We start from the raw sequence: 18,754 nt of genomic DNA, 5'->3' as shown, positions 1-18,754 counted from the left end.
GGAAGACTCGATTTAATCATGGATTTCTAAATAAAAGTGCATTCTTATTGGTTGTTATAACCTTAATACATATTCTTCACAACTCAGAGATAGATGTAGGTTTCATTTTTAGAAGGTACACACTATACATTGTTAATGTAATTTATTTTGAAAACTTTTCAGATTAGTTTTACAGCTATATCAGAAAATGAATGATTGTTTGATATTTCTTTTACCAAAGGTAATTGAAGCAGATATTTATGAAGTCAGTGGGAGGTGAACTATCTCCAGTTCAACAGGTTAATTATTAATATTTGGAGGATTTTCTTGCCACGCTGTATTAAGAGGAGAACATCACCAGACAGACATTTAAATTGTTTTATTTAACTAAAACAACAATATTATGTATTCTGAATTTTTTTCTTCAACAGCAAACATATCATATTTTAACAAAACAAGCATATGATTTTTTGAATTTAAACATTTAAGTTTTTTAAAATCAGGTTTGTTTTTGTTAAAATTGTTTTTAACCGAAATAGTTAAACGAAATATTAAAAAAAAAAATCAACTATATCCGCCAGATCAACATGAGAAACTTACAATATTGGCTTCTGCAGCTAACTCAGTCGTCTTCACCTTCATTTTCCTGTTTGTTCATAATCTGGAAAAGAAAAACAAGCTTTACTGCTTTTTCAGGTCCCAAACGATTTCTCAGTTTGGAATGAATATATTCTTTCTACACCGGCAGAAGAAGCTACTGCTGTTAAAAGTGAGATTATCACTTCAACAGTTTCTGAACCCATGTGCTTAAGTGACTTCCACCAGTTCCACCAGATGGGATCCACCTAACGAAGAGAGGGAAGAGCATCTTTGCCGGCAGGCTGGCTAACCTAGTGAGGAGGGCTTTAAACTAGGTTTGCCAGGGGATGGTGACCTAAGCCCAGAGGTAAGTGGGGAAGTGGGATACCAGGAGGAAACACAGGGAGGAGGGTACAAGATGGGAAGCCTCCTGAATCATACTGAGAAAGTAGGGCAATTTGCTAGTTATCTTAGGTGTATGTACATGAACGCAAGAAGCCTGGGAAATAAGCAGGAATAATTGGAAGTCCTGGCACAATCAAGGAACTATGATGTGATTGGAATAACAGAAACTTGGTGGGGCAGTTCACATGATTGGAGCACTGTCATGGATGGGTATAAACTGTTAAGGAAGGACAGGTATGGGAGGAAAGGTGGAGGAGTTGCATTGTATGTAAGAGCGTGGTATGATTGTTCAGAGCTCCAGTGTGAAACTGGAGAAAAGCCTATTGAGAGTCTCTGGGTTAAATTTAGAGGTGAAAGCAACAAGGGTGATGTTGTGATGGACATATGCTATAGACCACTGGATCAGAAGATGAGGTAGATGAGGAGAGCAATACAGCAATGCACAGACAATCCAGGAAACTTTTGGAGAGTGTTGGGGACAACTTCCTGGTACAAGTGCTGGAGGAACCAACTAGGGGCCACGTTCCTCTTGACCTGCTGCTCAGAAACAGGGAAGAATTGGTAGGGGAAGCAGAAGTGGGTAGCAACCTAGGCAGCAGTGACCATGAGATGGTTGAGTTCAGAATCCTGACAACAGGAAGAAAGGAGAGTAGCAAAATATGGACCCTGGACTTCAGAAAAGCAGACTTAGACTCCCTTAGGGAACTGATGGGCAGGATCCCCTGGGAGGCTAATATGAGGGGGAAAGGAGTCCACGAGAGCTGGCGGTATTTTAAAGAAGCCTTATTGAGGGTGCAGGAACAAACCATCCCAATGTGCAGAAAGAATAGCAAATATGGCAGGCGACCAGCTTGGCTTAACAGTGAAATCTTCGGTGATCTTAAACACAAAAAGGAAGCTTACAAGAAGTGGCAATTTGGACAGATGACTAGGGAGGAGTATAAAAATATTGCTGAAGCATGCAGAGGTATAATCAGGAAGGCTAAGGCAAAGCTGGAGTTGCAGCTAGCAAGGGATGTGAAGGGTAACAAGAAGGGTTTCTACAGGTACGTTAGCAACAAGAAGAAGGTCAGGGAAAGTGTGGGACCCTTACTGAATGGGAGAGGCAACCTAGTGACAGGTGATGTGGAAAAAGCTGAAGTACTTAATGCTTTTTTTGCTTCAGTCTTCAGAGACAAGGTCAGCTCCCAGCCTGCCTCACTGGGCAACACAGTATGGGGAGGAGGTGAGCAGCCCTCAGTGGTGACAGTGTTGTACCAATAAAATAAAAACCAGCAGGATCTTATTAAAGGGAAAAAGGCAAAATACCACATTTATTGTGAATACAGAAAGAATCATAGTAAGCAGTTAGTTATAGTTATAACATTCCATTCAATCTCATATTTATTCACACATTCATTCATACAAACACACACACACACACACAGAGGTTCTGCAAGGTTGTTATCATAGTTACCAGCCTTAGAGTTGCTCATGCCAAGCCACTGGCCATGTGGCCTGGACATGAGGAGGGAGCAGGGCCTTGTCAGATGCTCATCTGGTGCTCCTGGAAGTTGGTTTGCAGAATCAGACCCCCAAAGTTCTCATTTTTTAGAGTCTATTTTTATAGGAATTTCTTCCTATGCCAGTCTATGGGAATTGCTGCTTCATGCTGTTGCTGAATCAATCAGCAGATAGCACATTCCTGACGGCTCCAAGATGTTATCTTGTTCTTTGGTTCTCCCATTCTTGAGGCTGTTGGGTGGATTCCAGTCTGCCCTCCGGGGGGGTCCTCTGGTTATTTCCACTTGACGCCTTCTTCAGCCGATGGACACTGGATTCTTAGGCTGGCACCTCCCTGATCATTCAGTTATTATCCACACCAAGCATCCATCCACATACATCCTCTATCTCTATTTTAATCACAATTGTTAATACAACAAAAGGGTGGGGAGTCTCTGGGTGCTGTTTCTGTTGTTAGAGTATTGCTTTGAGTCTCTCTCTCTGTGAATTGCTTTGAGAATAGACTCTGTCTTAGAATGTACTAACACAATTAGCAGCTTGCAAGTTTCACACATAGAGGGAGAGAAACAGTACCAAAAACCAAGAGACCTCTTAATTAGTAATACCCTGGAATTTAAACTCTGGAGAATCAAACTCATTTGTGATTTTAATACAGAACTTCTTTAATATGATCCAACATAATCCCCCTTTTGACACTAAGATTTATAATCGTCAGTGTCACTTTCTATGTAGCCTATTCAAGAGAAAGTACTGTGAGGCAATTTGAGTTTGTGATTCCAATTCATGCCACATACATGATCCTAGTGATGTATCTTTACTACAAGGTTCTGGGGCAACAGGCAAGGTGAGGCACACCCACTTTTGAGGAGTCCATTCGGTACAACCTCTAGTGTCCAATAGCTTCCCTCCCTCCCCAGCCCACTGGCTCAAGGTCCAGGGTAGCCAAAAGGATCCCATGTGTAATATGGGGAGTGGGTTAACCTTCAATACCTTTGCCTCCAGGGACTGTTGGTGTGCAATTTTGACAACAATTTCTCCCATTAACAAGTCTGGTTTACAATACTGGAAACATATTGCATCCATTCATATTGATAAGTGTCAAACAATGATCTCTTTCTTTTTTAACAAATGCATCAAACCCTTAATATTTCCCAATATGACCCAGAACATTTTGTGTTCCAAAGTAGCTAGTGCAAGTATCTGCATTTCAGTGCATCCCATAGCTATGGCTGTGTAGTTTCCTATTTCTAATATTTTTTTTTTCTTATGGATAAGCCATGTGGTAGTATTAAGCCATTACTAAAGATTCCATCGGCCTTTTAGGTTACCCAGACCAATTTGGACCAAGTCTACATTGGCATGTACTTGTTTTTGTATCAGGCTGTCCTGTAGCTGGGACAGAAAGCTTAATTTATTTTTAAGTTCCTGCAGGTCTTCAGCATTTTTTTTTTTTAAACACACAACAGTGCTAGCAACAAGACAAAATACAAGACAAAACATAGAACACAGAACACAATTTCTATTGTGACAGTAGATTCATGGTATTGGGTTGCTTTTCAGCTGGCATCAGCTTTTCCTGATTTTCTGAAAGACAAAAAGAACATGTTTCTACCCCTTTTGGGGTGGCAGATTATTGCTTAAAATCTTTCTTTTACAAATACCCTTGCTGATTGCAGGCAGAACAGAGAAATTGCCCCCATATTTTCCTGTTTTTGTTCTATAGGCAGGCCCGGTTTCAATGGCTTTTATCTTTTAAGGGTTATGGGGAAATTATCCCACTGTTTAGTCATTAAATCCCTGAGTTTTCCTTCTTATACAGCAGACCAAGTTTATAATGTTTTTCTTGCTGTGTTAAGTTTTAAGTTTTATTTACAGGTAATAACTGAGAAGCATCATTACCATACGACCTTAAAGGATTTTTCCAAAAATCATACACACTATACGTTGTTACAGGGATACTTATTATCATTAAATTTATTAAAATTATCTTGTTATCCCATGCCTTTTATTTAGACAATTTGTTTGCTGACCAGGTATGTCCTTTATCTGCAGCTCCTTTGTGCTGCTAGTTCTTTCCTTCCTTTATCATTTAGGCAATTTGCATTTTCACAGAAACTTCCTGCTTTCGGATTTAAAGCCATCAGCAGCTCAGAGACTCTATCTTAAAAGGGACACAATCAACTTTCACCAGAGTTTTGATTACTCTTAACTTCTGCTTCCAAAACACACAGCAATCTGAAAAAGAAAACCCAACCTATTGTGGCTCCCTTTGGAGCCCTAATAGCATTTTAATTAAGTAGCATGGTATGTTTGCATTTCTTTTGCCCCTTCTACAATATACCCTGCACATGTTCTGGGGCAAATGCACATTCCTTCCATAGTTTAACTTCTATAACATTATCCAGATCCATTTTTACATAAGGTGTCACTATTTCTTTTTTTTTTGCTTACAGAGTTTTCATGCACCTTTATCAAAGTGACAGTCTGATTACTCAGAGCCATTTTAAGACTCAGTGTTTCTAACATTGCTTCTTTTTGTTTTGTGCACCTCACCCCTGCTGTTGCTTCAGAGAGGCACAGTCATTTTTTTAATTTTTTTTTTTTTACTACAACTCTCATCTGCTATTTTGTTACAAAAACAAACAAACAAAAAACAAACAAACAAAAAGAATCCAAAAAAATTTTTTTTTTATATTCTCCTGATTTTGCCTGCCCTGCTGCAGCCACAACTTAAAAACATTTTAAATTTTGTAAAGCATTGAGTTACCTTTTAAGGGTTAAATGCCAAATCCCAAAGCCAAACAACACTAATTACCTGTGTCTAGCAAAAAGGTCTGTCAGTTTTGCAACTTTGAATTAAAGAGTCAAATGGATTTTTAGTGGCATTATTTAAAACAAAAACAAAACTAACTGGTCCTTAGAACTTTATATATTTACACACACACAGACAGATACATACACGTTTAACTGCTTAATTCCCTCCAGCCTCTGCAGAGTTAACTTTTTCACTCTTTTTGTTTTCCTGGAGTGCCTCTTTCACTATTTTCAGCTGGCTTTGGGTATTTGTAACCAGCACCTTCCAATTGTCTGCTCCCTTTTCCGTTTGTGCCTTTTCCTCTTTACATGAGGACAAGCGGAGGGAAGAATCCTTACATGCCTCCCACAACAACCAAATTGTTGCTGCATCTCTTTTGGCAGCACTAGAAGGTTTGTATATGAGGATATACTGAGCCAATCTATCCTCTAGGTCCGAAATAGTGCAGACATCAGCTAGGGCTTGTTTAGTCCAAGGACTGTGCCCAAATTTTTGAAGGATTTGTTTAAAAGGTGTAATTTCTTTAACAAAAGGTGAGATTGGAGTTCATTCTGACTCCATTCTTCCCTCTGGTACTGGCTTACCCTGTTTTCTTTTAAACATCTTAACATGGATATTTCAATCTCTTTGTCACTGCTGGTATTACTTAGCAAGTGACACAGCCTAGATTCTGAAATCATAGCTTAATGTATGCGTTTTTCCCCTGCTACCTTCCCGGAGGCCAGCAGGTCCCCTGCTACCTTCTCGGAGGCCAGCAGGTCCAGTTAACCTATTTCTCCCTGCTACCTTCTCGGAGGCCAGCAGGTCCGGTTAACCTATTTCTCCCTGCTACCTTCTCGGAGGCCAGCAGGTCCAGTTAACCTATTTCTCCCTGCTACCTTCTCGGAGGCCAGCAGGTCCGGTTAACCTATTTCTCCCTGCTACCTTCTCGGAGGCCAGCAGGTCCGGTTAACCTATTTCGCCCTGCTACCTTCTCGGAGGCCAGCAGGTCTGGTTAACCTATTTCTCCCTGCTACCTTCTCGGAGGCCAGCAGGTCCGGTTAACCTGTTCTTTCCTGCTACCTTCTCGGAGGCCAGCAGGTCCCCTGCTACCTTCCCAGAGGCCAGCAGGTCCAGTTAACCTATTTCTCCCTGCTACCTTCTCGGAGGCCAGCAGGTCCGGTTAACCTGTTCTTCCCTGCTACCTTCTCGGAGGCCAGCAGGTCCCCTGCTACCTTCCCGGAGGCCAGCAGGTCTAGTTTAATCTGTTTTCCCTGCTACCTTCTCGGAGGCCAGCAGGTCCGGTTTAATCTGTTTTTCCTGCTACCTTCTCGGAGGCCAGCAGGTCCTCTGCTACCTTCTCGGAGGCCAGCAGGTCCCCTGCTACCTTCTCGGAGGCCAGCAGGTCTGGTTTAATCTGTTTTTCCTGCTACCTTCTCGGAGGCCAGCAGGTCTGGTTTAACCTAATAGAAATGCCTAGCTCACTAGAGCTGGTGGTGTGCACACCAATATTTACAATAACTGAGGTTTTTTACCAATATTCCCCCTTTCGCAATTCTCCACCAAAATGTTGTACCAATAAAATAAAAACCAGCAGGATCTTATTAAAGGGAAAAAGGCAAAATACCACATTTATTGTGAATACAGAAAGAATCATAGTAAGCAGTTAGTTATAGTTATAACATTCCATTCAATCTCATATTTATTCACACATTCATTCATACAAACACACACACACACACACACAGGTTCTGCAAGGTTGTTATCATAGTTACCAGCCTTAGAGTTGCTCATGCCAAGCCACTGGCCATGTGGCCTGGACATGAGGAGGGAGCAGGGCCTTGTCAGATGCTCATCTGATGCTCCTGGAAGTTGGTTTGCAGAATCAGACCCCCAAAGTTCTCATTTTTTAGAGTCTATTTTTATAGGAATTTCTTCCTTTGCCAGTCTATGGGAATTGCTGCTTCATGCTGTTGCTGAATCAATCAGCAGATAGCACATTCCTGACGGCTCCAAGATGTTATCTTGTTCTTCGGTTCTCCCATTCTTGAGGCTGTTGGGTGGATTCCAGTCTGCCCTCCGGGGGGGTCCTCTGGTTATTTCCACTTGACGCCTTCTTCAGCCGATGGACACTGGATTCTTAGGCTGGCACCTCCCTGATCATTCAGTTATTATCCACACCAAGCATCCATCCACATACATCCTCTATCTCTATTTTAATCACAATTGTTAATACAACAAAAGGGTGGGGAGTCTCTGGGTGCTGTTTCTGTTGTTAGAGTATTGCTTTGAGTCTCTCTCTCTGTGAATTGCTTTGAGAATAGACTCTGTCTTAGAATGTACTAACACAATTAGCAGCTTGCAAGTTTCACACATAGAGGGAGAGAAACAGTACCAAAAACCAAGAGACCTCTTAATTAGTAATACCCTGGAATTTAAACTCTGGAGAATCAAACTCATTTGTGATTTTAATACAGAACTTCTTTAATATGATCCAACAACAGAACACTTTAAGGACTATTTAGAAAAGCTGGACATGCACAAGTCCATGGGTCCAGATCTAATGCATCTAAGGGTGCTGAGGGAGTTGGCTGATCTGATTGCAGAGCCATTGGCCATTATCTTTGAAAATTCATGGCGATTGGGGAAGGTCCCGGACAATTGGAAAAAGGCAAATATAGTGCCCATATTTAAAAAAGGGAAGAAAGAGAACCCAGGGAACTACAGACCGGTCAGCCTCACTTCAGTCCCCAGCAAAATCATGGAACAGGTCCTCAAGGAATCCATTTTGAAGCACTTGGAGAAGAGGAAGGTGATCAGGAACAGTCAACATGGATTCACCAAGGGCAAGTCATGCCTGACCAACCTGATTGCCTTCTATGATGAGATAACTGCCTCTGTGGATATGGGAAAATTAGTGGATGTGATATATCTTGACTTTAGCAAAGCTTTTGATACGGTCTCCCACAGTTTTCTGGCCAGTAAGTTAAAAAAGTATGGATTGGATGAATGGACTATAAGGTGTATAGAAAGCTGGCTAGATTGTTGGGTTCAATGGGTAGTCATCAACGCTCGGTGTCTAGTTGGCAGCCAGTATCAAGCAGAGTGCCCCGGGGTCAGTCCTGGGGCTGGTTTTGTTCAACATCTTTATTAATGATCTGGATGATGGGATGAACTGCACCCTCAACAAGTTCACAGATAACACTAAGCTGGGGGGAGAGGTAGATACACTGGAGGGTAGGGATAAGGTCCAGAGTGACCTAGACAAATTGGAGGATTGGGCCAAAAGAAATCTGATGAGGTTCAACAAGGACAAGTGCAGAGTTCTGCACTTAGGAAGGAAGAATCCCATGCACCGCTACAGACTAGGGACCGAATGGCTCGGCAGCAGTTTTGCAGAAAAGGACCTGGGGATTACAGTGGACGAGAAGCTGGATATGAGTCAACAGTGTGCCCTTGTTGCCAAGAAGGCCAACGGCACATTGGGCTGTATTAGTAGGAGCATTGCCAGCAGATCGAGGGAAGTGATTATTCCCCTCTATTCGGCACTGGTGAGGTCACATCTGGAGTACTGTGTCCAGTTTTGGTCCCCCCACTACAGAAGGGATGTGGACAAAATTGGAAAGAGTCCAGCAGAGGGCAACAAAAATGATTAGGGGGCTGGGGCACGTGACTTAACGAGGAGAGACTGAGGGAACTGGAAAGGAATACTTGTGGCACCTTAGAGACTAACCAATTTATTTGAGCATGAGCTTTCGTGAGCTACAGCTCACTTCATCGGATGCATACCATGGAAACTGCAGAAGACATTATATACACACAGAGACCATGAAACAATACTTCCTCCCACCCCACTGTCCTGCTGGTAATAGCTTATCTAAAGTGATCATCAAGTTGGGCCATTTCCAGCACAAATCCAGGTTTTCTCACCCCCCCCCCCCATACACACACAAACTCACTCTCCTGCTGGTAATAGCTCATCCAAAGTGACCACTCTCCCTACAATGTGCATGGTAATCAAGGTGGGCCATTTCCAGCACAAATCCAGGCTTTCTCACCGCCCCCCCTTTCCGGGGACACACACACACACACAAACTCACTCTCCTGCTGGCAATAGCTCATCCAAACTGACCACTCCCCAAGTTTAAATCCAAGTTTAACCAGAACGTCTGGGGGGGGGGGTAGGAAAAAACAGGGGGAAATAGGCTACCTTGCATAATGACTTAGCCACTCCCAGTCTCTATTTAAGCCTAAATTAATAGTATCCAATTTGCAAATGAATTCCAATTCAGCAGTTTCTCACTGGAGTCTGGATTTGAAGTTTTTTTGTTGTAAGATAGCGACCTTCATGTCTGTGATTGCGTGATCAGAGAGATTGAAGTGTTCTCTGACTGGTTTATGAATGTTATAATTCTTGACATCTGATTTGTGTCCATTTATTCTTTTACGTAGAGACTGTCCAGTTTGACCAATGTAAATGGCAGAGGGGCATTGCTGGCACATGATGGCATATATCACATTGGTGGATGTGCAGGTGAACGAGCCTCTGATAGTGTGGCTGATGTTATTAGGCCCTGTGATGGTGTCCCCGGAATAGATATGTGGGCACAGTTGGCAACGTTTTTATGGCTGATTTAGAACAACGCTTCCTCAGCTCTCGTCCCCTAAAGCCCCTACTCTACTTGTGCTATATTGATGACATCTTCATCATCTGGACCCATGGAAAAGAAGCCCTTGAGGAATTCCACCATGATTTCAACAATTTCCATCCCACCATCAACCTCAGCCTGGTCCAGTCCACACAAGAGATCCACTTCCTGGACACTACAGTGCTAATAAACAATGGTCACATAAACACCACCCTATACCGGAAACCTACTGACCGCTATTCCTACCTGCATGCCTCCAGCTTTCACCCTGACCACACCACACGATCCATCGTCTACAGCCAAGCTCTGCGATACAACCGCATTTGCTCCAACCCCTCAGACAGAGACAAACACCTACAAGATCTCTGTCAAGCTTTCTTACAACTACAATACCCACCTGCGGAAGTGAAGAAACAGATTGATAGAGCCAGAAGAGTTCCCAGAAGTCACCTACTACAGGACAGGCCTAACAAAGAAAATAACAGAACGCCACTAGCCGTCACCTTCAGCCCCCAACTAAAACCCCTCCAACGCATTATTAAGGATCTACAACCTATCCTGAAGGATGACCCAACACTCTCACAAATTTTGGGAGACAGGCCAGTCCTTGCCTACAGACAGCCCCACAACCTGAAGCAAATACTCACCAACAACCACATACCACACAACAGAACCACTAACCCAGGAACCTATCCTTGCAACAAAGCCCGTTGCCAACTGTGTCAGTCTGCAGAAGAGAGGAATGAGGGGGGATTTGATAGCACCCTTCAACTATCTGAAGAGCGGTTCCAAAGAGGACGGAGCTACGCTGCTCTCAGTGGTAGAAGATGACAGGACAAGGAGTAATGGTCTCAAGTTGCAGTGGGGGAGGTCTAGGTTGGATATTAGGAAACACCATTTCACTAGGAGGGTGGTGAAGCACTGGAATGGATTACCTCGGGAGGTGGTGGAATCGCAATCCCTAGAGGCTTTTAAGGCCCGGCTTGACAAAGCTCTGGCTGGGATGATTTAGTTGGGGATTGGTCCTGCTTTAAGCAGGGGGTTGGACTAGATGACCTCATGAGGTCTCTTCCAAGCCTCATCTTCTATGATTCTAAGAGTTCACTGGTGTGACTTTCTTTAAAACACCATCAGCAAGCACATATTTCTTGAACGGTTCTTATTCCCAAACTGCTGCCCGTACCATTATCGGTTTTCCCCTCTAGCGAGAGAATGGTCTGGTAGATCTCAAATCAACGAAGGCTACCCTCAGAAAGACCTCAAGACTTCTGGAATATGCAGCTCAAACAGTTTCACTTTTGTTTCTACTGCCTGTCCCTCCCTTCTCACATTTATCTCCAGACTTCTTCTCCTTGTCCAGATCTATTCTGCCCCCAACAATCTTCTATTCGTTGAATTTTTTGAAACTTTGCACTTTCAGAGAGAGGTCAGGGATTGACTCTGTGTACACAGATTTGCAAAGGGACAATAGGGTTGAGGTCTGTTATTCCTCACCTCTCTATATTGTTTACTTATTTTAAAACATTTTTGCTGGTAAGAAGCATGCTACCTCTGGAGACACAAATCCACAGTTTGAGAACCGCAAAACTAAGCATCTCTGATGGTATCTTCTACACTGAGCACTGAGTCCCATTGGGTAGGTAGAAAGAGTAACCTAAATAATCTATACAGAAGCCCCTGGCACCTCATAAGATTGGTTCCCTAATCCATGAACTATTGGAACTCATTTATAAAAACTTTTCTTAAACATTACACGAATATATTGTCTCCTCTGAGAGACTCAGAATTTAGAATCCCGATTCCATGATGAGATCTCTTTGAGCTGGAATGTACCTTAATTAAAACTGTCTCGAGATAGGGTTTTTCCCTCAAAAAGGATTTTATCAAAAAACCAAAATCCGAGTTAAATAATAATAATAATAAAAAAAACAACCCCAGCTGTTTGGATGCTTTTAAACGAATCGCGGCTTGTTCTCCACCCTGCCCTACAACAGCCTTCCCCCAGCTCGTGCCCCTGCAGCGCCCGCCTTGGGGCGCCCTTCCGCAACCTGCCCCGGGCTCCAGAGTGAGTTTCGTTTCCCCTCTTTTCTGCCCCCGGCCCCCGCGCCGGCCCGGCTCCGCCCCCGCCGGCCCCACCCCGCGCGGCATATCTGGAGCCCCCGCTCCGGAGCGGGCAGAGCCCTCGCCATGGATCCCGGTGTGAGCCTCGACCTGCAGCCCCGCGACGGCGGCAAGATGGGGCAGGGCGCCTCGGCTCCCCCGTACTCCTACCCCTACACCGGCCTCGGGCAGAGCGGCCCCGGGCAGAGCGGCCCCGGGCAGGAGCCGCCCCGCGACTTCGTGCTCTGGTCGCTCTTCAACACCGTCTTCTGCAACGTCTGCTGCCTCGGCTTCATGGCTCTGGTCTTCTCCTTCAAGGTGAGCCCGGGCGGCTCCGGGGCCGGGGGCGCTGCCCGCGAGTGACAGGTGCCCGGCCCGGGCCGGGGGAGGCGAGTCCCCAGGTGCGGGGGCAGCCAGGCAGGGCTGGGCACCCGCTTCCCAGGGCTGTGATCTTGAAGGCTGCTCCTCCCGCTCGGAAGCCGTGGATGGAGCGGCCAAAGGAGACCTGGATCAGAGACGGATTTCACAGGCGTCCCCCTGCGACCCCACCCGAAACCTTACCATTTTTGCCGGGCCTGTTAGCAGCGTCTCAAGTGATCCCTTCTCGGCGGCGTGGCTGCAGAAAGCCTCCTAGCGGTTTGCAAAATTGTCCGCCCCAAGGGTGTGAGTCCCTGACCTGGGCTCCTTTTCTTGTAATCCACTGGGAATACAGTTTCACTCCTGTACGTTTATTTGTTTTTTTTAAAAAATGCCCTTTTTATTACGGTCAGCACCGTCTGTCATTTTCCCTCTGGTAACGTTGTGCGGAGGGATGTCATTGCGCTGTTTAATTTGTATTTTTAATGGCAAATAAGCTTTGAAAATAGGAACGGTTGCTCGGAGCTTCAGCAATCACATTGTACAGAGCGTCTAGCCCGGGGTGGGCAAACTTTTTGGCCCGAGGGCCACATCGGGGTGCGAAACTGTATGGAGGGCTGGGTAGGGAAGGCTGTGCCTCCCCAAAGAGCCTGGGCCCCACCCCCTATCCGCCCCCTACCATTTCCTGTCCCTGATTGCCCCCTCCCGGCACGCCCTGCCCCTAACTGCCCCCCTGAGACCCTACCCCCATCCAAGCCCCCCTGCTCCTGTCCCCTGACTGCCCTGACCCCTATCCACACCCCTGACAGGCCCCCCGGGTCTCCCACACCTATCCAACCCCCCCCACGACTCCTATCCACACCCCTGACAGGCCCCCCGGGAACCCACCCCCTATCCATTCCCCCTGTTCCCGGATTGCCGTGACCCCTATCCAAACCCCAACCCCTCTTGCCGTCCCGCATGCACTGCCGCTTCCCCCCCCCCCCCCGCACATGCCACTCAGATTGGCAGGAGCTCACAGTCCTGCTGCCCAGATGGAGCCAGCTGCACGTGACTGCAGGGGAGGGGGGACAGCAGGGGAGAGGCCGGGGCCTCCCCGGCTCGGAGCTCAAGGGCAGGGCAGGACGGTCCAACCCGCGGGCCATAGTTTGCCCACCTCTGGTCTAGTGTAACATTTCCTGTGTGTATTGCAATTTTACAGTTAATTTACAGTTTTTAATGCCATTTTGTTTTTATAACACAAGTTTATTCTGGGATCATATGCCTGCAAGGCTGACTGGTTCCTGGGGTTGGTGTAAAAACTTCTTCAGTGGCCTTTGATCCTCCAATGGGGATTGCCTTTGTCAACTGTTGTTTTACCTCTATCAAGCACCCTAGTTCTTGGAAAAGGGTCCCCACTACTGGCCAGATTTTTCTTAAGATTGAAAGCACCCACATGCGTCTGAAAATCCCACGAGTCGCTGCAATATTTTTAAAATTCAGGCTCTAAGGGCACTGTGGTACCTTGCAGGAAATCCTTCTCAAAGGCAAACTTCTACTGTAACTTGTTTAAACCTAGAACCCCACGATAAGTTGACAGCCAAGAATGCAAAAATCATGAGTTATGCACCTAAACTTGATTAAAAGACCCCAAAATTGTTCTTTTTTAATTTAATGTGCTTTTCAGTTAGGACCGTCCTTAGGATTTATGGGGCCCTACGCTGTATTATTAAACTGGTGCCACTATGCCGGACCAGCAGCCCAGGCTCACAGCCCGGTGGGGAGGGGTAGGGATGAGGCAGGAAAGGATACTGAGCCGCCCGGCCCGCCTCACGGTGACGGAGTCACAACGCTTTAACATTGCCAGTGTAGACTAGCCCTAACGCAGTCTGAGTAAATATTACCGTAATGCATAACTGGTTTTGTCAGTAAAGTCGGAAACTGACAGTATGTACCTTGGGGTTGGCAAATGCCTGTAAATTGGCTTCATTACCACTTGAATGACTCTTTAACAGTTTCAATGTTGTGCTAATAGGTCTGGCAGGCTGGAAGGCTTTTTCACTTTTAAGTTACTAGATCCCCTCCAGAGGAAGACTCACCAGGCTGCAGCAGCTAGCTGTGGGAGCCTGCAGGAAGGGTCAGAACAGGGATAGGAAGGGTGGGAGGGTGGACTCTAAGACCCAGGGGTGCCCCAAATTTTCATGCCCTCTGCAGCTGCCTATGCCTAAGGACAGCCCTGCTTTCTGTTTCAGAGCCTTTAGGTTGCCCTGGCTTCATATTTTTGCTGTTACCTTTCTCAAGGAATCCATATACTTAAAATGGTTGTACTTTGCTATAGCGTTCAGTACCATTTTGGACTTCCAGTAACATGGGATTTCCCTGACCTCCCACCCTTTGTAAATTGCAAATTTATTAAAAAATCCTTATTTCTGTAAGTAACCCCCCATCCTGCAAACACTAAAGCGCACCCTTTACACATCTGGTACTTTGTTTGTTGCATACTTAAATGTTGACTTTTCAACTGAATTGTTTATACTTCTAATTGCATATTTTAATTTCAATCCACCTTTTAGGCACGTTGCATATTTCGTTCTGCTGCACTTTGGGGCGGTATTTGTATCTAAATGTCTGCAACCCCCTATATGTGTGGGTGTCATGGGAAAACCAGTTAAAGCATTTTAAACTAAAGGCATTAAGAGGCCTCCCCCCGTAATTTCCCTTAGTTGCTTCCCTTTACTAATAAGGGCTTGTCTACACGGTGTGATGCTAAAGGTGTGATGTTAATGCACACAAGTTACACTGCCATAAACCCATGTATGGATGCTCTCATTCAGAAGCACAGTGGGCCTTAATTTTGACAACAGTAGCCAGGTCCAGGTCAACCTCAGAAGATTGCAGGAATTCTCCCTCCCCCCGCCCCAAGACAATTAGTCATCATGTCTTTCACCGGTCTTGAATGTTTTAAAGTCTTGTATAGTCCAGATGTAAATTACATTTATTTTATTTTAAGTCCAGAGAGGAGGAGGGAAGCAGTGGAGTACTCATCTTAACTGGTAGGGCCTGTGCATGCAGAAGGTGTTGGCCTAGCTACACAGTGATGCTCTCTATAAGTAATGTATATAAAGTGGTGACATTGATGTCCCATTAGAACTGACTGATTGAGTTACATTTTTGGTGCTTTAAACTATAAAGATTCCTCTTTAATCTCCGCCTCTACCTGCTCACTACCCACACATAATATACCCCTTACCTTCTACTAAGTATGCACTCCTAGGAATATTTACTTTTACAAACACGACACTGTCCCTTACACGTTTCTTACACCATGAATCCACGATGGCAAATATTCTGAAATAAGAGCATGTACACGGAGCTATTCCACTAGAACTGTATTGCTTTAAAGTCACACGCTACCTGATTCTGGAATCCTATCCCAAATAGATAAATCCCTAATAATGGAAAGAATGCAGTTCTGAGAGAACTGGGAAGTAGGGTCTATTTCAACCACAAGTTGTTGGTTAAATGCAGGGATTGTTGGGTGAAATTCTCTGTGCTGCAGGAAGCTGGACTTCATAAAGGCCCCTTCTGTGATTGAATTTACTGGTTGCCTGTTTTTGCCTGGCAGTGCTGGAGCTCTGCTGGTTCTCTTGGGCAGTGCAATTAACATGTCACTGGACTTCTCTGTCCGAATTCTGCACGCCTTGACAACTGTGCATGTCCAGGCGCTCCATGGAATAAATTAAACAATGAGATAAAGACATAATATACAGTAGTGAATAAATGGGTAATTCAGCCATAAGGATTCTCCCTACTGAAAATGTCCAGACTGTGTGTAAATGTGGTGTAGCTCTGTTGGTCCCAGGATATAAGAGACAAGGTGGGTGAGGTCATATTTTTTTAATGGCCCAACAGAAGTTGGTGGAATGTACAACTTTGTCTCTTTTGGCATCAGAATTTGGCCCAATAAAAGGTATTACCTTACCCGCCTTGTCTCTCTGCAAGGCGAAAGACAAGCTGCTAGAAGACTGAAAGGAGTGGGCAGGATGAGAGGGAGCGAGAGAGCTGGTGAAATTGGCTACAGCAAATCTACGGAGAGACTTAAAAACAAGGAAGGCAACTTGGAACTTAATCTGGAAAGAGAGGGGCAGTTCTGAGGGTGCAGAAGATCCATGTGTGCTTCTTGGGGCATGTGAGCAGGCAGGTAGGGTGGTTAAACACGTGTTGGCACCTTGAGGGATGGGGCTAAGGGAGGCCACAGAGGAGTTGCTGGAAATCAAGGTTAGGGGAGATGAGAACCTCTGGGGAGGAGGATTTCAGCTGAGGGGCTGTAAAGGCAGTGGATCACATGGGCGAGGTCGCAGAGAGAGCGAGAGGCAGTTCCATAGGAAATATGAAGAGAGGAGAGTTCAGGGCCCAAGGGGAAGCTAAAGTCACAGAGTGGGGAGGTCTCAGATGTGCAGAGTGTCAGGAGTCACTCTGTTCATTTCCCCCCACACCTCTGCTTGCCAGCAGCACTGGCTAGTTGGAGCCGGATATTGAGAGTTGATGAGCACCCAGAACTTCCACCAAAGTCTTGAGAGCCGCAAGTTCACAGCCGCCCTGAGAAGCAGGCCTTGGTGCCTCAAGCATTTCACTCTTTACCCTTATTACTTCCCCTTCCTCCCCCCAGGCCAGAGATCGCAAAGTTCTGGGTGACGCCAGTGGAGCAGGAAGCTATGGCAAGACTGCCAAGTGCCTGAACATCGCGGTCCTGGTACTGAGCATCTTGACAGTGATTCTGATCATTGTCCTCGTGGCAACAGGAGCTGTGGCCGTCTCGCAAACAATTCAACAGGGGAACCAAAACAAGAACAACTATGGCTTTAACTACGGCAACTAAACCACCCCTCAGGATTCTCCCCAGCTGGATGACTTCTCCGCAAGTTCCCTTACTCTGCTCTGCTTGCCTTTGTCCTGCTGTTTAAATTGTCAAGGGCTGGAGTGCTCAGTTACTGAGTGGATGAAGGGGCAGCGCTCTCCTGATGCTCCAGTTGTTCTGGAGGGGTCACTATAGTGACGGGGTGGGGTGGGGGGGGAGGTTTCTCACATTGCTCTGTTTTCCCCATCCCAAAAGCAGACTGCGTGGCTTTCAAAGCCCTCCGAGATCCTGCAGTTTTTGAGGAGGGTCAATGTTGTTCGTCTTGTGATTATTCAGAATTTTGTCTTTAGAGAATTATTTTTGTAGAGCTCTTCTTGGCAGAAATGTGCGGGGACTATTTTCAAATAAATGTTTTTTTCCCTCTTGTAATTGGTTTATTTTTTATTCTTTTCAAAAGAAGCAGTTGAGTTCCTCCCAGAACTGAAAGGTTCTGGTCCCCAAACTCTCCATCCCAGGGTCAACAATCCATTTTTAATCTGGTAGCACCTGGCTCTTGGGAACACCAGTGCTCCTATTAATGCTGATCTTGGGAGCAGCATGGATGTGGGTGTTAGGGAGCTTATTCCTTCATCCACTCACTTCCCTGGTCCTTCTCGCATGAACAGAGAGCAACAATACCCGAAGTCCAAAGGTGCAAACAATTCGATGTTTATTGGGGTGAACTTCCAGCAAGCATGATTCCAGTTTCCTTCCTTAGTATCCTCCTTCCCAGCTCTGACACCACAAAGCCTTACACCTGTGTCCCTGTTCCCATTCCTGCCCTTAGCCAAACATGATTCCAAGTTCCCCACTCCCATTCCCTGTTCCCATTTCCCCCCCCCCACTCCCACTTCCTGATTGACTGCAGACTATATAGTAAAACTTGAGTTCTGCTTAGCTATACCTTAACCAATCATTTTCCTGAAATTTAACTAACCAATCCTAACATATTGTATCTGATGAAGTGAGCTGTAGCTCACGAAAGCTTATGCTCAAATAAATTGGTTAGTCTCTAAGGTGCCACAAGTACTCCTTTTCTTTTTGCGAATACAGACTAACACGGCTGTTACTCTGAAACCTGTCATATTGTAACATGATTATGTAACCAATTATATCCCACCACCTTAATTAGTTTACACCCAGCAAAATGTATTATACAGCAGACAGAAACAATCACAGAACCAGACAGAGATTGTACCGACAAACAATAGCAAAGTGGGAACTATAATGACAAAACAATACAGAAGTGAGGATTTCACATCCCAGCTATTGATAAGTGAGTTCTTGCCAGACAGGATGCTATCAAACTAAGTTTCCTTTTACGTTTTCTAGGCATTTCCTTTCTCTGGAGGTGATAGGCACTATCAGGACAGGACTGTATTCCTGACAGCCCAGTAGCACCTTATTTCAATGTGACTAGTTTGGAATGTGAGGAGGTGACCGGTCACTTCCCAGCTTATGGCTGCCTCTGTTGCTTAGCCAAGGCCTTAGCCTAAGAACAGGGCCTCAGAT

General features: G+C 45.3%; 1 protein-coding gene across 1 annotated transcript; it reads left to right on the top strand.

Annotated features, from left to right (window-relative positions):
* The first annotated feature begins 12,053 nt into the window (after window positions 1–12,053).
* Window positions 12,054–18,262, top strand: LOC144265525 (dispanin subfamily A member 2b-like). The gene is made up of 2 exons (XM_077818171.1): window positions 12,054–12,327; window positions 17,015–18,262. Exons 1-2 carry the CDS (start codon window positions 12,097–12,099, stop codon window positions 17,222–17,224), a joined length of 441 nt encoding a protein of 146 aa, XP_077674297.1. The 5' UTR covers window positions 12,054–12,096; the 3' UTR covers window positions 17,225–18,262.
* Window positions 18,263–18,754: the final 492 nt, after the last annotated feature.

The sequence above is a fragment of the Eretmochelys imbricata genome, chromosome 6 (assembly GCF_965152235.1).
Source record: "Eretmochelys imbricata isolate rEreImb1 chromosome 6, rEreImb1.hap1, whole genome shotgun sequence".
In the NCBI taxonomy this organism is placed as follows: Eukaryota; Metazoa; Chordata; order Testudines; family Cheloniidae; genus Eretmochelys; species Eretmochelys imbricata.
This window is presented reverse-complemented; position numbering and strand designations above follow the sequence as displayed.

Coding starts and splice junctions, on each gene's coding strand:
- LOC144265525 (XM_077818171.1), top strand. CDS start 12,097: ATGGATCCCGGTGTGAGCCTCGACCTGCAGCCCCGCGACGGCGGCAAG. Junction 12,328..17,014: donor CTCTGGTCTTCTCCTTCAAG/GTGAGCCCGGGC, acceptor TCCTCCCCCCAG/GCCAGAGATCGCAAAGTTCT.